This window comes from Carettochelys insculpta, chromosome 8 (assembly GCF_033958435.1).
Source record: "Carettochelys insculpta isolate YL-2023 chromosome 8, ASM3395843v1, whole genome shotgun sequence".
Taxonomy (NCBI): domain Eukaryota; kingdom Metazoa; phylum Chordata; order Testudines; family Carettochelyidae; genus Carettochelys; species Carettochelys insculpta.
Genome location: NC_134144.1, coordinates 44,048,108 through 44,073,700, shown reverse-complemented (window position 1 = coordinate 44,073,700; position 25,593 = coordinate 44,048,108). Strand labels below are relative to the sequence as shown.

The window sequence follows — 25,593 nt, the reverse complement described above, 5'->3', positions numbered from 1 at the left end:
ACTGGTGGGGAGGCAGCATAATTTGGCCCCAATATATTTGTTTGGTGTCAACTTGCTCATATTCTGATTACGACTCATTCTTTCAGGTATGGATGGGCACATCAATCCACTATGCATACGAATAGGAAATAAACTATTTCACTTCTTTGAGACAAAAAATTGCCTAAACACATTTGATCTTAGTTGTTAACAAAACACAAAAGATGTACGCCTGTAAATACGTAGGTAAAGTGTGTTCATCCTTCACACAAGAAGGCAGACTAACAATTTTAATATTGTAAAAGTCAAACGTTAGATACTATGTACAGATGAACAAGGATGTCTTTACCACCATTTTCAGTGATATTATTCCTACTGTCAAGCAGTTAAGTGTACGAAATAAAATGTAAAAAAGGTTATGTGATCTTAAAGAATGCTACTATTTTTCAACCATTCCCCTTAAACTGCCCACATTTGTACATATAATATACAAAAGGATTCCTAAAACAACTCTTACTCATACAGGAAATCCCTATCTTTTTCCCCCAATGTCAATGACTTCGTTCTTATATGCTTTGAATGATACGATAACACACAAGACTTACAAATTGATCCACTTGAATGTACAGATACATCTGCATATAGCAGTGTGATTTTCTTGTAGAGTACCAGACTAGGAAAATAATAAGGTGTAGAAAAATGAGAGAAAAAGAGATTCTTTACTTTGATACAGATTAACTCCTTTCTCCCACTCAAAAAAAAAAAACCACAACCCACTAAAGACATAAGATCATATTTTTCTTCTCTTTCTGTTCTGGGAAAACAACATTTTAGGTGAAGTACCAATATCAACTGAAAAAAAAAGTTTAGTAAATGTTCATGAATTATTTAATACTTACAGTGTCATGTATTATGATGGATTTGTCCACAGATCTTTAAAAAGAACACATTACATTAAATGATGGTATAGACAGAAATAAGAAAAAAATTATTAAAAACTATGGCACAATTTTTTGTCCCACAAGAAAAGTCTAAACAAAAGATTTACTGGAAGCAACTATGCAGATGTTAAACCTAGCAATCCTTTTAATCAAAATCTAGACACGAGTCATCTACACAACAGCTTGAGGTATAGTCTAAAGGGAAGAGTGGTGGCTGAAACCCACAACTGCTTTTTAGTCTAACAGGGTTTTGTGGCATTGCATCCATGTAGTATCTAAAATCCACTTGCCCATGCTATCACCATACCAATATCTCATTCACATTTGTCCCCTAAATGCTCCTGTACAGGGATTAGCTGTAGAGGTTGGCTCAAGAACATGTGGACACCGTGAAAGCTGATTGAGTGGGTTCTCCTACCCAGGGGTACTGGAACAATTTTTACAGTTGGGACACTGAAAGCCTTTGAAGCAAATCCTGTGTATGATGGACACAGCTTCAAGTCTTGGATTGTAGCAGCAACCCCAGTGCTCCCATCTGCCAAGTATTTCTATTTCAATTTGGACTTTGAATATCTACAAAACAGACTAGATAGAGGAAGTGGCTCAACACAGAATCTAAAGTAATTCATAATTAAAATATCACTTTTAAATAAGGTAACCTGAATACAAAGAGTTGTGTGTTGCTTCTCAGCAACTACAGTTCTTTCGGAAAGATGCATGGAACATACCTAAAAGACTGGATGCCAGTCTCAAGAGATCAAATATCATGCACCACCGCCCATCACAAGATTTGACAAAAGAAATTAAACCCCCTCATATTAACTTCACCCAGCCATCCCTTTTGTGTCACAGGGCCTAATGGCAGCTGTCTCTTTGGCTGGGACCAGGGACAGATTCTTCCAGGTTTCTGTCCTCCTCCTGTACTCCAATGCCAATGGGTGTAAATTTCAGATTAAAAAGTTAGTCTTCATGTTGTACAAAAACGACTGCTTCACCTTGTGGTTCCTAAACTCAGGTTGAGGACCGCTGTTCTAAAACATTATTATACATATATCACTTACAAACTTTGTGTGCATGTACTTTGTGTAGATATACATTTTACAAAAGGAAATATTTTAAAACAAAGTCTTTAAATTCTAGTCCACTGTTTATATTATCTTATTGTAATAATGTAGATAAAAATCATGAGCTTTTTATATACCACAGCTGAAATTCAGTTCTCCCCACTCCAAACAATCATCCAATCCCTTAGTAGCCTGTGAATCAATGTTAGTGCTATAAACAAAAACAATTCAATTTCCTATTTAGGAGAGCGAGATAAATTTACAGTAGATGTTTGTGCATTTAATACAGATTGAACCTCCCCTGTCCAGCACCCTCGGGACCTGACCGGTGCTGGATGAGAGAATTTGTCAGACTACAGGAGGTCAATATTGTCTAGCACCTAATATTACCAACACTTCCACTACTCACTGGACTTTTAAAAGGGGATAAATTACAGCTAAATAAACAGCACCAAACACGGAGAACCAGGACTGGTGGCTGGAAACAAACTTTATGGGACCATGGGAAGCTTGGCCACACCCTGAGTAAGTGGTCATCCAGCTAACTAAAATCATGCCATATTACGGATGTGGCTGGACACAGCTGCAGACCAGAGAGGTTTAAGTTAAACTGCTTACCCTGAGACTAACATCTGCCCATCGTAAGAAAAAGCACAAGCCAGAACTGGGGCAGAGTGTCCGTTCAACGTGCATTCATATTTTAATTCACAACCTGCAAACACAATTAGCAAAAAGTAGATCATAATTCTTCTCAACTCTTTAACCAATCTTTTCCTTTTAAAATGTTTTGATTTATTATTTAAAAGGTTTGAAAACTTTAGTTTGGTACAGTGTAATCAAGTGAATCCAGCTGTCAATTACATAAACGATAGCAGTGATCAGCAGGCTGAGGGCATTCTCCAATCTCATCTTTCTTTTCTTTGGTCAGGGCCCTTGTGCCATAATATGCAAGGAGGACTGACATAAAAGCTGTCATTATGGCTCTCATCTGCTAAAAAATTCCCAGAAAAAAAACTGGTTTTGTGGCTGTGCCACAAAAGCAGTCTCATAGATCTGACCTTGTACCATAATGCATGCACAGAAGGGGGTAATTATGTAGGTAATATAGTTTTTCCTTATGTCTGCTGCTTCACTTTGAAATCTTAACAATCTTAAGCTAGCATACTTCAGCACTTCTACACTTAAACAAGCATTGGTTCCTTTCCATCAAATAAAAATACACTCTTGCATAATAACATGTAACAATGTACTAACTATTCTGTTAATATGCTGCAACTGGTTACTGGATTTCAATCAGTTAAAATATTTAATAAAGAAGTTACAAATGGCTTGACCCGGCACACAGCTAACCCCTTAGCCTCCACTCCAGCAAACCACTTGCAGGAGCTTAACTTTAAACGTGATTAGTTTTACTAACATTGAATCCTGACACCCTTGAGTTACATATCTTTTTAATACTACATTGCACTTAAATAATTATTAATTCTGAGTAAAAAGAAAATTATTCCCATACATACCTAAGAAATCAGCAAATGAAATAAGCCAAAGCTTGATCTGGTTATCCTGACCACAAGATGCCATTCGGAAGTGTCTGGACCCTTGTATTCCATCTGATAAAATGAAAACATTTTAAAGTGGATCAGAAGCACTGAAAAGAACATAACGGACCAGTAAGCTAAGTTAGAATTCTAACAATTACAATTAGCTTATGTATTCCTAGTACTTTTTTAGAAGTGTGGGTAAAAATAAAAATTATACAAATTATGATTCTGCAATCAAGGTAAATCATATAGCAGATAATATATCCTAATGTTGTTTCATGAATAATATAGGTGGAAACAGTGCTTTTTTGTGTAAAACAAAAGCACCCCAAAGAGCTGGTACTCAGCCAGCTCCATGCCCCGCCTCCCTATCCAATCCTGTGGCTGCTGAGATGCTGGTAGAGTACCGGCAAATACCAGCACAAAAAAAACCGACACTGGGTAGAAGAAACCCAAAACTGAGCAGTTGTGACAATAAGAATGAAATAGCAATCAAAGCTAAAGGTTTACCATCACCCATACAACATAGCATGAGTTGTCCCAGAGGACACCTCACTTCGCCCACCAATGCTGAGTGGGAGAGAATGTGCTCATTATTTTAAGTTTTAAAAAGTTTTTCTGGTGTTTTGACTTGCCTGGAGGTGGACTTGGACTTCTCCCTGGATATCGCTACAAATCTCTCATGGAAGTACTCTGCAATCCTTCTCAGAAAGTCTCTGGGAAGGGCTGCCTTACTCCATGTTTCGTGATAAGACACCTTACCATGCCAAGCCAGCTGTAAGTGATTTGGCATGACTGCAACACAAAGCAGAGCAGTGCAACGTCCTGGCCTCTCACCAAATTCATGCAGCTGCAACAATTCTCTGTTCTGCTCTCTGACGCTCCTAAGACTGACAACGTGCATGGTTACCATCAGGAAATGGGGGAAGATTTGTAAGTGATGTTGCTGAGGAAATCTGCCTCTGGTTGTTGATCCCCAACAAATTATGACTCTATGAGTCCTGTCCTGTTTGTGACTGGCAACAAGGGATCGTCCCAGAGAACAGGTATGCTATATGAGAAGAGGTGGTCACACAATGATTGTGCACATCAGTGCCCCTCCACCCAAACCTGTAACCCTTCCTTTGCAAATGCAAACACTTGAACAAGCAGTCAAGCAACATCCAGACTGTAGTGGGAAAGAAGAGCAGTTGTTTGCAATCACCCTTTCCAACTATTCTGCACTCTCTCAGCCTGTCATTGAACCTGCCCTGGCTGCTTTCCAGGCTTCCTATGTACAGGTTCAATCAAGGGATATATTACGTCTCCAGGGATAACTATAGGCATTTCAATGTCACCAATGGTAATTTTCTGGTCTGGAAAGCAAGTTCCATGTTGCAGCTTTCTGAAGAGACTGGCGCTCCTGCAGATGCACACATTACTTATCTTTCCCAACAATCCCACGTTGAAATCTGTGAAATGGCCCTTGTGATGTACCAGTGCTTGCAACACTGAGAAGTACATGTACTCTCTGGCAAGACTGTCTGCTGCCAAGAGAGGGATGTGTGCGTCGTCTATTACCTCATCTGCCAGGGAACATCATCCATTATATCCTGCACGTTTCCCAGAATCACTTATCATCCTAGCAGAAGGGTGATGATTGTGGGAAAGTAAATCAAGCCAAACTTTAATCCTAGTTCTCCGTGGAAGTATTTTGAGGGTAATTGGTCACAAAGAATTAATGAAATATTATTGATCAGTTCTCATTAGAACTGGGCCTAAATAACAGCCTCAGATCCAAAATTAATGAAATGAGCATAAACTCAGATGCAGTTTTGAACTTCTCAGCTTTCCTCTATATGTACAATGGGCTGAGCCAAAGCCTTGGATCCAATCTTTGCAGTTTGCCTATGATCTGTTTCTTAGTTGATACAACCAGACAATAGGCCAGATTGTCCATTTGGTTTATGACCCCTCTAATTCACTCAGGTGGCAGAATGGGCTGCAAATGTCCAGCAAAGCATTTCTCCCAGCGACAGACATTCCCTGTTTGGCTCTGCAGTTGGGTCTTTCTGCCTCCATCCTCTTTGGCACAACAGTTCTTGATTAGCACAAAATCCTTTCAGTACTCTGACAACAGCACAATACACTGATGCCCACCAGGGCTGGCCATGGGAATAGCAAACTCATAAAAGGTGTGCCTGAGGCCTCCCTGCTCCACTTCCCACGCTAACTGAAAACAGTGCAGGAAAGAATCAGACTGTTATATTAACTATTATTGTTTTTCTCTCTTCTGTGTCATACTAGCATCCAAGGGCTCGAATCTGCAATGTTGCGTGCACTGGCTCCAATCTAGCCAGCCACGGGCTTAAGTCTCAAACTATGTCTACATTACATGATAAAGTTGAATTTAAGGCAGTTCTCAATTTTACAACATCACTGTCTTCACTACAAATACCCTTAGGTCTATTTTAGGGAGCAGCAAGGTCAATATTATAACATCCTGAGAAGCGACGATGTAGTGTCAAGCTGGAATTTAAAAGTTTGAATTACGGCCCGTGTGGAAACACCATGTCTTTTTGTATACATCCCACAATGCTCCACCATTGTCTGCTCTGGCTGCTTCCATCTCCACCACTCTTCAAGTGTGCAGGAAGTCAGTAACAAGAAGCTCATGAATCTGAATTCATCACCAGCAAGCCTAGGAAATTTAAAGCCTGAATTTCTTTTAGCCATCACATTGCACTGGCAGCCATCTTTTGACATCACGAGTACTCTGGTTTGTGATCTGAGTTCTCAGGGTCGCAAGAGAGCTCCAGTATGGACCCATCAGGAGATAATGGATCTCCTTGCTGTTTGGGGAAAGGAGTCAGTGGCGGGCAGACAGAGTGCCCAAGTGAAATGCCGACATTTCTGAAAAGATTTCACATGGGATGATCAACATAAGTTACACCCATTACGCTCAGCAATGCCGGGTGAAGGTGAAAGAACTCTAGCAGGTTTCTCACATAGTCCAGGAAGTAAATGGGCAGTCCGGGTCATCTCCAAAGATGTGCTGGTATTATGAACAGCTGGACACAGTTCTGGGGAGAGACCCAATTACGTTGCTCAATATTAATCAGTACTCTTCAGGAGGCCCTGTTCCAGAGTCCAGGGTGAAATGAGAGAAGCTGAGCCCAGAGGAAGGCAGGAGGAAGAGACCAATGGAGAGGATGACAGGGGCAACCAGTAAGCCCAGAACTCTTCACTCTCAACCTTGAGCTTGTCCCCTCTACTCCGATCCTCAAAACACCAGGGTCCAGCTGTTCTGGTGAGTATTTGTTTCTTAATGCTACAAGCGGGTTGTGGCTGGGTATAGGTTTTCTATGGATCTATGACCCTCAGAACACTATGTTAATAGTTCTGGGGATGGAGTGCTTATCCATTTTGGAGATCTCTGGGAAGGCCTCATCCAGGCACTCTTGTATTTTTTGCATGAGGTTTTGGAGCCGGCCTGACTTATTCCAGCTTCCAAAATAGCACACCTTGCCGTGCCAGACAGCCAGATGGGAATCTGGTATCATGACACCCACGGAGTATTTTTGGCAAATTTTCCAGGCTTGTGCTCATACAGGATGAGCATCTCTTCTTTTTCGCTACCTGTTATTCTGAGGATGGTGATGTCTTCTATTGCAACTTTCAGAAGCACAGGAATTTGGATTGCATTCCTTTGCAATACTCCCTGCTCTTTTACACTTTCCTGGACTGCACTGCTTCAGGCATGCTGTCTTCCCCGCTGCTTGTGGCTGGCAGGAGCTCCTGGCCTTCTCCCTTCCCACCACACTGCTGGCTTGATTGGGAGCTGCCAAGAAGCATTCTTCCTCCTGCCACATGGCTGGAAAACTTTCCCCTCATTTCTTTGCACTTTACAGGGATCCCTCCACACCTGGATGCCCATGTGGCTAGAAACTGAACACTTCCCTGTCGCCACGCAGCCATGCAGCTGCTGGGATCTGCAGACCCTGCTCCTGCACACCAGCCAGCTTCCCCTGCTTTGCGCCCCCTACCCCCACCCCTAGATAAGTGGACAATAGCTTACCACATCCGCAATTAATGGTCTGGCCAAGTGATGGCTTCTGCAATGCAGAGTCTGATTCCTTGTCATCCTTAAGAAGCCAAAAATGGCCTTGCAAAAAGAAAGTTTTTACGAATTGTAAAGACACAGACCATTCATTCCATGGGTAAGTGCTTTGTGTGAACTGTACCTCAATTTTGACGTTCACTTTCCAAGCAGGCATCCTCAGCATGGGAGACAGGGCGAAAAAGCACAAAAGGTCCAAGCAGGACTTTATCCTGCAGCACCTGATGCCCGCTGAAACACCATCCCCTGCCAGCCAGAGGGAGACAGCACAGTGGCAGCAGACTGTCCTGGAGTTCAGGACAGAGCAATCGGCACACCTGAGAGAGGATGCAGCACAGCTCTGAGTATGACAAACCAAATGCGCTCAATGCTGGAGCTGCAGAGGGACTCCCTATGCAGCATTCAGTGTAGGCTCCAATCTCTGCTGCCCGGACTCCCCAGAATCCAGGTCGCCCACTCCCTTTTGTCGCAATCCCCAAATGCGAGGAGGAAGGGCAAGGACAGTCTGCTGCTCCACCCCCACGATTCACTGCAAAAAGTTATTCCACCTCCCTTGACATCCCTTCTTGATTGTCCAATCTGGAAAAGAAGTCCCATCTAGGAGCTCTCAGTAGAGACCAGAATTCCTGAAGATGTGTATGTTGTGAACCTTCCCCCACCATTCCACACTGATATTGCTGAAACAACCTTTGTGATCTACCAACACCTGCAACACCATCAAAAAGTATCCCTTTCTGTTTATATACTCACAGACCAGGTGGTCCAGGGCCATGATGGGGATGTGTATTCCATCTATTGCCCCACTGCTGTTAGGAACCCCCGTTGCAGCAAAGCCATCCACTATGGGCCATGCATCTCCCAGGGTCACTGTCTTCCGCAGGAAATGCCAACAGATTGCATTGGCCACCTGCAGCCCCCTACCCTCCCCCACTGTAGATCTGCCCACCCTGAATTGATTTGCCACTGATCAGTAGCTGTTGGGCACTGCAAATTTCCATAGAGTGACTGCCACTCGCCTGTCAACTTTTACCAGCCAATCTCATTCTTGTACTGCCGCGCTTCAGAGTGGGGACCAGCAAATCACAAGGTTCCATAAAAGTGGACTTGTGCATGCAAAAGTTCTGCACCCACAGCTGGTCGTCCCAGGACTCCAAAACGTTGTGGTCCCACCAGTGTGTATTGGTTTCACAAGTCCAAAACTGCCGCTCCACTGTAAGCACTGCATTCAGGGCTGCCAGCAATTCTCGGCCCACAGTTGAACAAATTCCTCTCCAAGACCTACATCATCATCCTCAATCATTTCAGCCCAGTAACTTCATAGGCAAAACTGCACGACTTTCCAAGAACTTGCCATGATGGTCTGTGCAATGACAAAGCATTTGAGGATCCATACTTGCACTAGCGCTGTGTTGGAGAAAATGGCGCAATCTCTCATTCAGTCTTTATGCACTTTGTAGGAGCTCTGAATTCTGGGAGAGTGCTTTGCATTTTGGCATAGTGATATCAAAACACCCACAAGCAACTGTGGCAATTCTCCCCCATTTCCTTTCCCCCCCACAACCCAGTGGTTCAAAACCCCCAGAATGCAACAGGGTTAAGGTCCTGGGGGGACAGGTACGCCCGATGCATTGCTCAAGTAGTCAAACTTGGATAAGACAATGGAGATGTGGTAATTTGACACGAGAAACGGTAGGTCATCTTTTCAGAACATTTGCAAACAATTACCTTTGAGTTTATAAAGTCAAATTTTAAAAGTCGCATTAATTAAAAGTTATTTTGTAGCATAGACCTAGCCTTACTGTATTGGAACCAGAGCATACTTGAAGGATCAAATCATATAGTGGTAGCAATTATCAAGGAGGTCAGAAAGATAGAAAATCTTATTTTAAAAACATTACCTAATGGACAGTGTCCTGCCCTCCCTTAATATAAAAATTCCAGGCAGGGAAATACCATGTCAGAAACCAAATAATAATGCAAAATACAATAGGTGATGTGAGGAAGGGAGTGCTCCCCATTGCATTTCTCTCAACAGCAGTCATAAGACAAGGCCTTATACAATGCTTTCAGAAGTCTAGGTATAAAAGGTGTACTGTTTAGCTTGTGCTCGTTAACATGAGTTAAGTCCAAGTTAACAAAAGGCAGCTTGAGGGACTTTAGGCTCCAATACAGTCTTCATCTCAGAATGTTAATTTGTGTTAATACTACAAACAGCCTGGTCTTCACTAGAATTTTACTTCATGTTAGCTAACATGTCAGAAAAAAATCTCTTTTCCTAAATGAAGTATTCACTGCCAACACAGAAGTGGTTTTATTTAGTTTACAGTGATATCACTAATACACGCTGCCTCTCTCACTTTAATATCCACTTGACATAGTACTAGCAAAGATAAGGCCATAGCAAACTGACTTCAGTTGAACGTGTGTTCCACAATTTTATATGAAGTAATGGCCTTTTAAAGGTGATATTAAGTTTTGTTTGTTAAGTGCCTTTCAATTCCCTGGAATATGAAAAAAGTAGTTTCCCCAGGGAAATAAAATTTATTGATGGAGAATAAAAGTAACAAAAAGCATTTAAAATTAGAATCTATAGAACAAGTTATCCATGCTTCTTATTTTAAAAAACAACAACATTGCTAACTCTCTTTTCAGCAAGTTTTTCTACTAGTTTTTGGGATTCATTCTCAGTATTGTCATTTTCTCTATTGAGATTTTAAAGCTAGGCTGCTTGACTTTAAATAGAAATAAAAGCGTAAAGTATTCTGCAACTGCAGGTTAACACCACAATCCTTACCATGACGAGAAGCAAGAGCTATTTATAAAGTGGATCCAATTCTAAGAAGCCAATTAGTAAACAACCACAGGGAAGTGAAATGATTTGATGTACTTGGCAGGATGGAAACAAAAGAATGTATGTTAGGTTTCCCCAACAAGACGAAAATCATCTACAGCCTATCATTGTCAGAATGAAAAGACAAACTATAATGATAACAAAACAAAAAGCAGTCAAGTAGCACTTTAAAGACTAGCAAAATGGTTTATTAGGTGAGCTTTCGTGGGACAGACCCACTTCTTCAGACCATAGCCAGACCAGACCAGACTCAATATTTAAGGCACAGAGAACCAAAAACAGTAAGCAAGGAGGACAAATCAGAAAAAGATAATCAAGGTGAGCAAATCAGAGAGTGGAGGGGTAGGTCAAGAATTAGACTGAGCCAAGTATGCAGACAGGCCCCTATAGTGACTCACTCACTTTCTGAGTCACTATAGGGGCCTGTCTGCATACTTGGCTCAGTCTAATTCTTGACCTACCCCTCCACTCTCTGATTTGCTCACCTTGATTATCTTTTTCTGATTTGTCCTCCTTGCTTACTGTTTTTGGTTCTCTGTGCCTTAAATATTGAGTCTGGTCTGGTCTGGCTATGGCCTGAAGAAGTGGGTCTGTCCCACGAAAGCTCAATTAATAAACCATTTTGCTAGTCTTTAAAGTGCTACTTGACTGCTTTTTGTTTTGATAGTGTATAGACTAGCACAGCTTCCTGTTTGTTACTATTCTATAATGATAACATGTATGTCACAGAAATAGACTCAGAAAAATCAAAATGAAATCTGTATCACCAAAAACAGAAACAAACAAAAAAAATCTAGAGGAGAAAAGCAAAGTACTGAAATGTATGAACCCTAAACAAAAACAACAAAGTAAACTATGAAACCATATATTTTATACACCAACTTGGGTGTTGGGAAAAACCACCTCACCTTTGCACAGTTAATGATTTAAATACTACTAAAAAGTGGAATTTATCAAATCAAATCTTATTTTTCCCAGAGCAATTAAAAAGTGTTAAAATTTTAATTACCCATAACTCACCTCAAATTTAAAGAAAACTAAAGAACTGTCTTATTAATAGCCTAACAGAATAATGAGAAACTTTAGTTTCACAGTTAGTGCTCTGAACTAAAAAGGTGAAGAAACTCAGTTTTAAATATGTTCTTTTCATGATACTAGTAAGCACTACTTTTATGAGTTTTGCAATCTTTTAAAGGCAGCTAGTAATACTCAAAGTTTCAACTGTTAGTAATAAAACCCAGAAAAAAAATATAAGCTCCCATACCATTTTATTTAAACAAAATTACTATCAGTTTAAGCTACACGACCGGGACCAGCCAAAAAACATGTAATACCGTGCATGGAAATGCACAATTTCTTGCCCATTTCTCCCTTAGAAGGCAGAATTAGTATTACTGTTGGCACAATTTTTAAATCTACAAAATAATCTCTTTTTTGTATTGGAGGCAGACATGTCAGTATGTATCAGCTAAAACAACGAGAAGTCCTGAGGCACTTTATAGACTAACAGATAATTGGGCAAAGAAACACGTTGTCACCTGCATCTTACATGCATCGTCAGATGCATATTACATTTTTCGTAATATTTTCATTGTAAAACCAAGATCCGCTTTACAGGAAAGGAAAGCCTAGGAGCTAGGGTGTAATTGTTAATTCACAACTGAATTTCTTCAACTGAGTCTCTACGTTGCTTAGAGAGATTATTTAAATATCAAGCCTCTTCCTTTGTCTTGGGAGCAAAATTCAGTGCTGTCCTTGACAACTTGGAAATTATTTGTCTTATTACTGTGTACCTTTCAGTGGACACCTACTTGACTGATTTGGTATTATCAATCCCTAAACGTTCATTCAGAATCACATGATCACTTTCAGCTCTCTCAACATTTTCCTGTCTCAGTCTCCTGCAGCAAGTGATATTTAAATATTTTTGTAATATACTATCTTAAAATTAACCAATGCTATTTGGCAGTACGAAACAGGTTTACTGTACAATTAGATTTTCTGGAATTTTTAAAAATTCCATTTAATACACTTTAGCAAAGCCGGGCATGTTTGTGAACTTTGAAAACAGAACTTTATTCACCCCTACACTGAAAGACGGTAAAAAATAAAATAAAAGGACCTTGGCTTCATAAACATAAAGAGCTCCAACAAAAATGACAACATTATTAAGGCAGTTTACATGCTAATAAACTATTGCCAGAAACTAAGGGTCTTGCTTGATGCTATGGCTGCCCATAAAAATTAAGTTATATGTGTGATCTTCTAGGTCTTTTTAAATAAGTTAACATCCCTTGACAAAAATGTCAAGTCATCTGTGTCAGCCTTTCCACCTGCTAGATACTTTTTAACTTCAGAGTCTCACACCTTCTTCATTCTTCTGGACTTCTGGACTTTCCCTTATTATTATTTGTGCATTTCTGCTGGTTAGGTACCTGGTACCGGTACCTGGTACCAGGTACTGGTACCTGGGCTGTACAAGGTCCAATGCTTACACAACTACACAAACCATCGCTTCATAGTCATCCTATATAAATACTGCAATTAATCCTGACAATGTAGGATATGAAAATTCTACCTGCTTAAGGCAAACACAAAGCTTCCCCTGCCAAGTATAGGAGCCTAAGATATCAGAATTTAGATTTTCATTTAAAAGATAAATTTCTACCTACTGATATTTCAAAGATAACTTTTCAACTGTGAACTGAACGAAAATCAGTGTAGTGTTATTTTTCACAGGGCTGAACAAAATCACAGGCAGTGTAGGCTCATGCCTAAGGCAACAACTCCTGCAATTATGTCAGAAACTCAGATTTTTTTCCGCTACCCCGAAAAGAGTTTCTAGCCCCCTTGAATAATAGATAGAATGGTGTCAGCCTAAACGTGTAGATAGCCTGACACAATAGCACTAAGAAGATTGAATGGTTTCAATTACTCCAGTAGGTGTTAACTATAAGACTTACTATGCTACTAATACCCCAACAAAGAAAGGTATGTGTGACTGGTTGTCTCACTCTATTCACCAACCCAAAGGGGGCATCCTGGCTGGTGGAATAAGCACCACTGAGGCAGATCCTTCCTGGTGCCATCTCTGCCACTCTTTAAAAGGAGACGAGCAACACTGTCACTTCCAGTAGGGAATCAGGCATGAGTGGACCCCACACTGAATTTTATCTGTGGCCTGAGAATGACTTATTCCAGTTCTGCGATGAACCTGCAGGCAGACATTTCCAGATACTTCTCCAGCAGTTCATGGTTTTGCCAACCAATGGCAGAGTAAAAGCAATCCTTCACGAGAGGCGTTTATTGGCAGAATCTCTTAGGATGCAGGCAGAAGAGCTCCAGAAGGAGAGGCTAAACTGAGGAGCACCTGTCAACAGATCACACAACTTGTTTATGGCCCCCATTAATACCTGCCAACCAGTGTTCCCTGTAAGCTGAGCCTTTGAGCAGCCCCAAGGAGAGATTTATATGCCGCCCAGCTGATTAGCAGAATGCCCACACCGCCCACAGCTGGCAGCATGTGTTTTTACTAGTAGTGCACACCCACACATGCATTTATTCTACAAAGGGATTGGAAAAAATTAGAGGGAGCACTGCTTCCAATATAACAATAGCCATCTTATCTCTGCTCATCCTCCCTCACCCTGTAGCACTTTAAAGACTAACAAAATTATTAGGTGACGAGCTTTCGAGGGACAGACCCACTTCTTCAGATCTGGAAAATCCTGATAAATGGTATCTGAGATTAAAAGAATTTAACAGAAAGATCAGTAGAGTTTAACATGTTACCCTGTGAATGAATTCACTTCCGCACAAATAGTGGAGAGGACCTGAGAGGATGCACAAGGAGCCATAGGAAAAGGAAAATGCATATGTCCCTATGCATGCATGCTAAGAGTTATGGGGCATACAGTCTTTGGCAGAGGGTGCAATGGGAGAGTAGAAAGCAAAGGCTTTGGCCTTGTGGAAAGTAAGTAATTAGGATTCAAAGAGAATCCTGTCATGGGAGAGGGGAGACTGCTGTTGAAGTTGGCAGGTGGGGAGGGAAATGGAGTAACACAAGCCCCCTGCTGTTGAGGAGGGCCATAAGGGAACCTGGCATGAGAGGAGGGGGATCCACAGAGCACCTACCATGAGGCAGGGGAAGGCAGAAGGATGAGAAAATGAAGCACAAAGAACCTCTGATTGGGGACAGATTGTGGGTATTTAGTATGAAGAGGTATCCCTGGCCTGCAGAGCAAGGAAGGCAGACAGAGCCCCTGCCATGGACGGAATAGAAGACACATAGGATTGGCAAGAACACTGGTACACAGAGTCACTGGTATGGAAGGTGAGAATGTGGAACCCTGCTATCGGAGGCCGAAAAGGGAACACAGGAGAGAATCTGGGGTCAGTTGCAGGATATTCATTAAAAAAGGGAGATGCAAATTTGACACACAAGCAACACGTGCAGGGGTGCAAGAAACAGAGGAATTCAAAGTACCCCCAGTGTGTACAATAAGGGGCTTACACAAGCTACAAACTTACAATCACTCAGACTCCTAAAACATTTCTTCATCAGCAGCTACAGCACAAGGACAAATGAGGGGCACTGTAGTCTGATACATCAAGAACACTTACTTGCTATTCATACCTGAGCACTGATTATTTGAAAAAAGGTATGAATAAAAGCAAGAGCTGGAGGAAACAAAATCTATATGAAAAAGGAATTATTTAAAATATTAAAGTAACCAACCAGAAACTGCCCGTGAAGAAAAATCACAACAGGTGACACCAAGATCGTGTGCTTTTTCATTATACAAACACCTCATTTTATCATCCCAAATGGTTAAATCTCCACATGATGATCCCGTGACAAAGAGATTTCCATTAGGAGAAAATGCACAGGCCACCAAGGAACCATCCTTAACACTCCCAGATCTGAAAAGCAAGAGAATAAAGGACTGAGTTTAGGGAATGTAATATTCCAAAATTTTGATCTCTACCTGCAATATGATATAGAAAAATAGTTAAAAACTGAACTATTCTTAAATATGAAGCTTAAAAAAAACCTAAGGGGTAGACGATGACAAACTGCACAAACAGATGTGAAATAAGCACAGGGATTTGCTCTTTGATCACAAAAGAAGAATGCCAGATATTACCATAAGGCAATATTCTGATTCAGTAATAAAATGAACCCTGAGCTCAAGTCCACCTTCATGGATTGAATTTTTCTAAGAGTAGGATACTGAGCAAATTACAACTCTGACTATTATCTAAGTCAAAGATGAATATGCAGCCATTACAACAGAGTGTTAAATATACATAAACAAATTCACATTTTATGGACTAGGTAAGTCTCAATCTTTACTCCCCACCCCCTCAAAAAAAGAGCCACATAAAAAAAAAACCAAACCAAACCAAAACAAAACACACAGAAACACCTTGAAGCACAGATCCATATTATATGTCTAAGAGGCTAATATTTTCCAATTTAGGAGACAGGACTATTTCTGAACAACAGAAATCCAAGAATTAAATGTCGTCTGAAAGAACTGATTTCTGTTTTATAAACCTTTTTAAAACAAAGTCATTCAGAAGGATTTTTTTAATTTTATGAGGCTTTGTATGCCAAGTTTTAGCCAGCAACGAATTTGTACAACTCACTTAAAAAAACTCACTATCATAACAGAAATTTATAGCGGATATGAAGATTTGTCATGCCTACTTTTTTCTTAAATGCCCAGCTACTTGCTCACATTTAATTAGTGGAGTCTCTGAAGGTCTGCCTGATCAAAAGTTCAATGAAATCAATGTCAAGTCTCCCACGGGCTTTCGTGTTTTTTAGATCAGGTTTCAAATGGGAAAATGCTGGATCAGGAGCAACAATTCTATCCTGGGAGACAAAATTCACTTTATCCATCTATGCACTACGGATTATTGTACTGTTAGACAGATGGTGGTTTTCTTTTGTGGACAGCAGTTTTATTTTCAGACATGCCAAGTTAGGGGTCTCTTGTGGTTTTACAAAATAATGAATTAATTGGAGTGTCCCTCTCTAAACACATATGTAAGAGCTTTATTACCTGGAAGGAGCACTTTTTCATATTATTCTCTTAACCACAGCATTATGATTGATTTTTAATTAACTAAGAAATATACTTTCCCCCCACCTCTCTACAGCAGTCCTTCACTTTCCTCAATGCCACCTCAAACTGAGACACCCTTCTTTACCCCAAGAAAAGATCTAGTGAAATGTTTCTTTGCAAATGCTTATGTCACTCACTGACCTTTTTTGTGAGGGACAATAAAGTAGCCATCACAATGAATACAAATCACTCACACATACATTCAAAATGTGGTAACAAACATAAAGCAAAACAATTGATAATTAAGGCTATCAAAAGGCTTAAGAAAACTGCATTTAGGCTTCTAGATATGGAGGCTGAATAATAAAATTATAATTAAAAACATTTTGCACTCTAAGAATATTTGCAACTTTGTGAAGATAAGCGTACTAAAGACAAACTAAAATGTAATCCATACACAAAGACTTGATTAAGATTTTTCTGTTTCCCTTGGAGCAGTTAATGACAAAATACCTAAAGCTGTGTTGGAACAGCATTCTTTTCTCTACTCCGCTTTAAACAACAGTAATATCACAAAGTGCTGCAGGAGAGACAAAGGACCATAAAACTGAAAAACCAAATTATTTTCAACTATTTTTTCTCTGACCTCTATTTCTTTGTAATTTTTAACAGTATAAATTAGAACCCATTTTTATAAATGTCTGAGATCAGTGTTCGTTTTTGTGCACCCAACTGTGCATTCGCATTCCAAAATCCAATTTTAGAATGCAACTGCACACACAAAGTAGTTGCAATAAAAGTCAAACAAGCAGTTGGCCCTCTAGGCTTTCAGGTTCAATCTGCTTCTTTATGACTGGTGAAAGCAGTCTATAAAGGCATTTTCTTTTTAACCTTAAATTGTTCTGATTACAGGTTGAATCTCTCTTATCTAGAACCCTCAGGACCTGACTAGGGCTGAATGAGAGAATTTGCCCAACCATGGGAGGTCAAGATTGTCTTTCATATTACCAACATCTCCACTGCTTACTGTGCTCTTACAAGATATTTAAGGGTAATATACAGCTAAATAACAGCACAGAACACTGAGAACCAGGACTGGTGGCTGTAAACAAACTAAGGGACCATAGGAAACCTGGCTACACCCATAGTAAGTACTTGTCCAGCTAACTAAAATCATGCCAGATTATGGATGTTACCGAACGAGAACATTTTGGATGAGAGGGAAGTTGTACTTCCTGTACTTTTTACATCATAAATTCAACCTCGAAGACACTGATGACAGGAGAAAGCAAAATGCTGACTGACTGACTGACATGCTATGAGAATGAAAATAATTGAGGTGAAAAGATTTTTACTGATAAAGATTTAAACCCTTGTTAACATCCACTTAACTTCTGAATAAACTAAATTTTTATACCACCAAAATTTTAATTCAAAACTCACTAAAAATGATTTGAGAGCTCTCTCTCGTCCTCACAGTGAACACACATTTGATATTCCTGATTTTTCTAAGTTACAGCCACAGCCACATAAAGACACTCTCTCTCTTTTATTCAAGCCTTCTGTCTGCAGCATAGAGAGAGAAAAAATGGCTAAAGCCAACTTCATGTCAACCCTTATATTTAAAGGATTTGAGATGTTTGAAAAAATACTCAGTTTTATGAAGTTTTCCAATTCACCTTAAGTCACTATGACAAAGACAACAGGAAGTTCACCACCTCATAAAGTAATACTTCTACAAAAGGTAAAAGACAGATTGTGCCTACGTAAGCTGCTATTCACTCATCTTGCTGTCCAGAAGCAGAAGCATGTTAATCAAATGTTCTCCAAATATCCTTCTTCTTACAAAACGTTCTTAGAAATTTGCCAGATCGTTAGGGATTTTAAATGCTAAAATGGGAAGAGCTACCTTACTGAATTTCTAAGGTCAAAACTTGCAATCCTTAAGTCAAAGAATATATTCTTGAAGTAAAGGCTACAGAATTCAGGATGAAATTATCAATATATATATGGACAAACTGGATAAAGCCTCAAAATATTTTAAAGATATACATTTCACTGTAAACAGTATAATAAACAAAGATAATAATCTAAGCTTATTTTTGTAAATATCTGCTATTGAACACTAGGCTAAAGTCAATCCCCACATTCCTTTCTAGCTTCAGTGAAAATTTTAGATGTGCAAATAAATGAGGAACAGGCCTGCTATTCATACCATTCAATCAAATTCAATTAACTAATACCTTCTACAAGCTGTTATTGGGAGGGACAGTAATCCTTTGAGAACTAAAAATCAGGGTTTTTCCTCTGAAAAGAACAACTCCTCTTCAACCGCAGATTTAAAAAAAAATATCAACATCAGTAAATAAATAAATTGGAAGACTACTGTGAAAGCAAAAGCCAGAGGGAAGGAAAGAGGAGATGAACCGGATATTTTAAATATATTTCTTTCAAATACCATTTTCTGCTTCATTAGTGTAATAAGCTATACCACCATACAGCATTCCATTATAGTATGTATGTTTATAACTAAATTTTAATCTGAATTATGCAGAACAGTACACAAGAGATGATGCACAAGCATACATTTCCTAAATCATATGCTAATCTGGCAAACAAAAAGATGAAACGTGTAGAAGTAAAATACTAACCTATGACAATACAGTAAAGTAGAATCTAGAGAAATTTTTAAATAAATTTAAAATGTTGACTACCTTGTTAATCAAATCTGACAGAGTTTGGTGTCCTTTATTCCCAGTTGCCATAAATTAATTCCACCAGAGGAATATGATTATGCAATAACTGAAAAAACCCAATATCCAAGATGCTCTAATTGTTCATATAAACAAAACACAGCTGTTGCATTTGAAATGTTGATATTTTAGCTACGTTAGTCCCCCTTCTTCCATATCTCTGTGAGCCCAATTTCCTCTTTTCTGTATTAGACTACATGGTAACAAAAATACACTATCCACAGTACAATTCCCATTGTTGCTATACTACCAATAGAGTAGCAATACTGGTGAATTATATTTTTGCCCATGTAAAGAAGACCTAACGCCTTGATCCTGAGAGTTGCTAACAACTACAGCTCTCAGTGACATCAGTAGGACTCCATACCTTTAGTGATCAAGCCAGAAGAATTTTATATTTCCAAAATATCTTCTTAATTAGTATCAGAAATACTTGGCATTTACCTGTACAATTTCAATGACTGCACATTCCAAAGAACGATGCTACCATCAGCTGCACCAGAAACTAGGTAAGTGGAGTCAGGGGAAAATCGGCAGACTCTTACAGGGCTGCCATTGGGCTGCTTCAGCACTGCCAGCTTCTGACCATTATAAGTATCCCAAAGCATTGTGGTACCGTCTGTTGAACATGAAGCTAAAACGCGTCCAGATGGAGAGAAACAGCAGCAGTGGACAGCGTAAGTGTGTCCTTTTAACGGTGAGTAGGGAAGTTCAGTAAAGTTGTTTAAAGAATAGAGGCGGATTGTTTTGTCCAGGGAACAAGTAGCCAAGCAAGAAGACGAGAAGGCACAGTAATTCACATCATCACCGTGATCAGCTAATGTGTGAATTAGCTTCACCATTTTATCTGCTTTAAACCAAATTACCTGAAATTAAAAAAAAAAAAAATTAACAGGCAATACATTTATTTTCCTTCTCCTACTTTGAAAATAACACATTGTTTCCATTCAACTCTCTACTTAACCAATACATAAATAAATGTCTGTTTCAAGAAAAAGTTCATTTTCGCCTCCATTAAAATCAAATGGGAGCTATCCACTGACTTCGATTTGAACATGATCCGGTCTTTATAAGTTAATTACATTGTGAAAATTTAAACTTTTCAGTAAAAACAACATTTTGAAATAAAAAGAGTAGCTAAGCTTACAGAGTCTTTTTTTAAGAAAAGGAAATTAGTTTGACTTCTCCAAAATGTGTCTGAAAATAATTAATGCACAGAATGGATTCATAATCTACTTTGCTGACATTCATCTCCTCACTGGGGCTAAATCTGCAAGAAATTGTTTTAGCAGGCAAAATGGGCATTGTAAAGTGATTTGATCGATCTAATGGTTTGCAACATATATGCCATATTGAGAAGACTACTTTTTACTTTATGGGATTGAGATCCAAGTTTAAAATAAAAAAAACCCTAAATAAAATCACTTCTAGAGTGGGTCCATTCATTTTCCCATGCTATTTTTAATTAAAGTAGTGGATTTAAATTTATTTTCCATCACACTAGGGTAGACCAAATTGTATCAACTCTGATATTACATTATTTTCTCCAGTTTAGAACTTTGTCCAATTCCACACCACTTTCATTCATTCCATAGATCTCTACCACGAAATATGACTCTTTGTTGTACCAGTCAAACTAATCTTCCACTAAGGTTAAATTTTATATAAAACAGAACAAAATCTGACCTAACATCTTTTACCATAATAGTTTATTCTGTATAAATTTATCACTTGTACTTTCCTTACTTATGTGCCTGAAAGAGAGTAGAATTTCTGCAGGCTGTATTTTGTTAACTTTTGTAGGTTATTTTTCCTTAATTGCATACTATAATGCCAAGAGGCCCCAGTTAGGAACAGGACCTCAAGTGCTAGACCAAGAGTGGGGAACCCTGGCCCGCAATCCAGATCCAGCCCATGGTTTGTCTGGATACAGATCCCCAGGCTTAGGGCTCCCCTCCACAGAATCCGGCCAATGCTGGTGTGTAGGGCTTGGAGCCCAGAGCCTTGCAGGATGGATCAGGCAAGCTGGGGTCCGGATGCAGACTGCAGACTCTGCAGGAAGTGGCTTTGGGCTCTGCTCCCAGTTGCTGCTGTTTTCCCCAGTGGTGAAAAAAGGGGGGAGCAACAGCAGTAGTAGTCCAGGCAGCTTACCCAGAGCAGCTGAGGGCAGTGCCTGGGAGCAGGGAGGAGAGGGCACACAGCCCTGTGTGTCCGGAGGTGCTGCAAAGGCAAGCTTAACCCTTGTTGCCCAGACTATGAGCCGCCAAAACACTCCTGTAATTCCTCCGGCCAGACTCACACCTCTCCTGCCCAGATCCCTCACCAACAGCTGGCTCCTGCACCCTCTCCTCTTGGCCAGACCCCATTTCCCACAGTCAGGGATCACGTCAGTGAGGGGTTTTTGGTTTTTTTTTGCACTTCTGTGGCCCCTGACCCAAAAAAGGGTCTCCACCACGGTGCTAGGCAATATATAAACAGAGTAAATCAGCTTCTACCTCTAGTAAATCAAAGTAACTTAAAAGGAAAGAAGGTTACTAAGGAAGCACTGGTGTTTTCAATAAAAATAATATACGTAGTAGACTTTTAATGTTTAAGATTTCTTAATTTGTTGAAAAAAAATCACATTATGGCTAACTTTTTCAAAAGCAACCAGTGATTTTTAGCACCTGTTTTTCTGTGCCCAACTCGATAGCCTTGAATGAGCCTGATTTTCTGAAAATCTTGGTGATGGTAATACTGATTAATTTTGTAGCTATACTGTTTCCAGTCTCACTCACTGATGTTACAGCAGAGTAAATGAAAGAGAGAGTCACGCCTAGTTTATCCAGATTTTTTGTAATACTATTTGAATTAAACAACAAGGGAGTAATATGAAGTATAGTGGTTATAAATTCACAGCTTATGTCCACCCTTCATCCACCATGGACTGTCAATCATGAGAGTTGCTGAGCTACCTCAACTGCCACAGACATCCAGGGTAGTTGGTCAGTCAACGTATGCAGGATCAGAACCAATATTGCAACTGTTATCAGTATCATATTGAAGTGTTTTCTACCCTACATCAGCTTCACCTTAGTGGGTAAAAAAAGTCTTTTAGAAAATAGAACAACATATACTATCTGGTTTCTCCATGACGACACCTTTTTTACTATTCTAAAGCATAAGTTTTAAATGTTCAGTGAATATAACAAGGAAGCAAACCACTTATTGGAAACCTCTATGATTCTTAGCTTGAAGAAAAACATATTATTCCAGTAATAAATTATATCCTACAAGTCAAAAAGCATTTATAAAATTGTCACTCATTGAACTATAGTAGCAACATCCAGGTTTTTGCATCAGTGCACATCCATCTCCCCAATAAAATACACCACTCTGCTTGGACAATGTTATATTTAGAGCTATAACCCAAAAGAACCAATCTGAGTTGAGCAGAGTCCAGTGACGGTAAGAACCCTATCAAACATTACCAGACATCACAGCTCCTGAGGATGTGGGAGGCAAAACAGCTTTTAGTTTATTACTCTCTTAGACTTCTTGTGCTGTGCATGTTGCCTTTTTGTTCTAGTTTAACCAGCTCAAATGAACTTAGGAGTAACAATTGATTTGGCCATTTGTCATTGAAATGATGTTTGAAAATCTCAAATACTCTCAGAAATCCTGAATTCAGAACCTTGAACCTAGAAAGCATTAGACTACAAAATCTAAACCAGAGATGGAGAATCTACCACCCATGGGAAGGCAGTAGACTGCTGCAAGGTAGGGGGTGAAGCCCTGAGACTCATGGGCTAGAGTCACGCAAGCTGGGGTCAGATCTGGCCCAGAGGCTCTGCCTGGTGGGAGAGTGAGGGAGGAGGGCAGGGAAAGAAGTGACTTTATGTACCATCACTGCTGCTCCCTGTACCACCTGGGTGGGTGTTGCTTGGAGGTTTTTTCCCAGCCACTCTGATTGGCTAGAATTGTAAGCCAATCAGAGTGGCAGGAAGCACTGTCTGTGAGCCCTGGGATACACTGGTGAGCTTAGCCAAATAAGTAACCTTTTTTGCTCACACTGTTCCCCCAGACTATTCCTGAACCCCACTCCCATCCAGCTCCTGCACCCTGCTCACATCCAAATCTCCAGCTCCCTCTTACTTCTCACTGCTGCACCTACCACCCGCCCAGACCCACAGCCCCCACACTCAACCCCTCATTTCTGGCCCCTCCTCCGAGCTAGGGACTGGTGTGGAAAGGGAAAAAGGGGAGTATCTTTTTTTTTTCCTCCCGTTTCTCAATTGAGGGCCACGTCAGTGAGGGTTTTTGGTTTTCTTCTTACTTGTCAGGCCACTGATTGATTTTTCTGTGGGCCCCTGACCCCACCCCGATCTCAACAGTGGCTAACTCACCAGAGAGTACCAGACGAGCCGAAGACACACTAGGGCTGACGTGGGAATGCCAACAGTGCGACTAGTGCAGGCGGGCGAACTTGGCACAGGCGAGGGACGGGCTCGCTCCGACAGAGCCCAACGTTCAAAGCGCTTTGCGTCGGGTTTGTATTTTTGGGGCAGACACAAAGTCTCTCCGCAGTGGTATCCCGGGTCCCGTCGCGGGGCGAGACAGACACCAGCACACAGCGATCAACTAAGTCCCGCGCCCTTCCTCAGGGCAGCCCCCACCAGCTGGTGCCGGGGCCGCTCAGCTTCCCAGGCAGGCAGGCAGCCAGCACCGCCGCTCCCCGTGCCGAGCGGGGCCCACCTGCGGGAAGCTCCGTCCTGACCCGCAGTACTCAGGGAGGGGAGCAGGGCCTGTTCCGGGACAACAGCCGCCGCAGGGCCTAGCACGAAGAACACCCCAGGCGGGCTCTGCAGAGGCCGCGCGTGACACCCCAAGCCCCGCCCCTACCGCCGACTGCTCGAGAGACCCCCGCCTCCACGCCCGGCCGGGACCGAGGGGAACGCTGGTACCCCTCCCCCACCTGCCTCAGCCGCGCGACGTCCAAGCCCCGCAGCGCTGGCCGGGGAGGTCACGTGGCACGGCACCGCCCTTTCAGGTGCAGGGGCGAGAGAATTCTTCCCGACTCACCTGCGCCCACGTGACCCGGCAGCAAGCGTGCACGGGGCAGAGCCTGAGCTAAAGCCTCAGCCCCGCGCTGCCCACGTGGGTTGATTCCGCAGTGCCCGACCCATTCCTGGCGGTAGTGGTAGCGGCGCGAGGCGGTTGCGTCCGGTGCCCTCTCGCCCCGGGGGCGTATTTCAGGGTAGAGCGGCTGGTCCCTGCAGGCCTAGGCCGGGCTGTAGCCGAGCAATGGGCCCCGGGGGCGAAGCAATGGCGGTCACTAGCCGAGCTCCTGCTGGTGAGCCAGAGGCCCTTGTGCCTCCCGCCCCCTCCCCCGGCTGTGCTCTAGCCCCTCCCTCACCTCTGGGAGGATAAAATAAATTATTTGTGTACAGAGGAAAACGGCTTTTTTATTTGAATTAGATCTATTCATTCCTAAATGCTCAATGTATTTAACGAATAACTTACAAAGCTCATCAGAAAGGTGCTACAACTACACGGGGGCTCATAAAACTGAATTAAATAGTACTACTGTGCCCAACTTAACACCCAACTCGTGTTCGCTGAAAGTTCTGGCTCTTCCATATCTGTTTCTCAGCAGACTACACGTGCAGCAACTGACACAAGCTGGATACCGTTGGTTTTGTTCTGTTTTTATGCAGAGATGGAAAAAGCATCCCAAAGGCTTCTTGAGTAAAAAATTATCTACTTTCACTGCTGGATACTTGAGTACAATTTGGATGTAACGTTCATGCAAGTACACTTACACTCAAGCAATTTTCCAGAGACACCCCCCTAACTTGTACCTAAGTAACCCCCTCTCCAAGCAGCTGCACTTTTACTCAAGTAACTTGGGTATGTTTTCCACCTCTTGTTATGGAGTGGTAGCCATAAGCCAAGTACAGCAGTTAGCTCTTAAGACATTGTCTAGAGAGAGAGAGAGAGAGAGAGAGAGAGAGAGGGAATATAGGTAAGGAAAAAGGCAGCATAAAAACTAACAGTAGACTGGAGAGAAAAAGGGAAGATGTTAAAGGGGCGCACAGCTTCCAACACACTTTTGACATAGGACAAACTATCATGGCTTCTGGGTGTAAAAGGTACTTTATCTGGAAATATTCTGAAGAATTTCATTCCCTGGGTAAAACAGGAGAATGTGTCCAGTGTAAGCTGTGCAGGAAAATGGTACAGGGCCTACCTGTAAGAATGAAACATCATGGCTATATCTACATTAGCATTTTCTTTTGAAAGGTTTTTCGA

The 25,593-nt window shown here is 41.1% G+C and overlaps 1 protein-coding gene across 4 annotated transcripts in view; it reads right to left on the bottom strand.

The window, feature by feature from the left end:
* Nucleotides 1–24,642, bottom strand: part of WDSUB1 (WD repeat, sterile alpha motif and U-box domain containing 1) — a 59,343-nt gene extending 34,701 nt beyond the window's left edge. The window contains exons 1-6 of one of the 4 annotated variants that reach the window (XM_075000831.1): nt 24,364–24,642; nt 19,747–20,168; nt 15,214–15,398; nt 3,502–3,594; nt 2,603–2,696; nt 879–912 (exon numbers count right to left, since the gene is read on the bottom strand). In XM_075000831.1, the coding sequence (XP_074856932.1) occupies nt 879–912; nt 2,603–2,696; nt 3,502–3,594; nt 15,214–15,398; nt 19,747–20,144 (804 nt within the window). In that variant the 5' untranslated portion in view covers nt 20,145–20,168; nt 24,364–24,642. Of the gene's footprint in view, nt 1–878; nt 913–2,602; nt 2,697–3,501; nt 3,595–15,213; nt 15,399–19,746; nt 20,169–23,687; nt 24,191–24,256; nt 24,313–24,363 lie in introns of those variants that run through there. The other 3 variants (XM_075000832.1, XM_075000830.1, XM_075000833.1) reach the window with 3 other exon arrangements.
* Nucleotides 24,643–25,593: the final 951 nt, after the last annotated feature.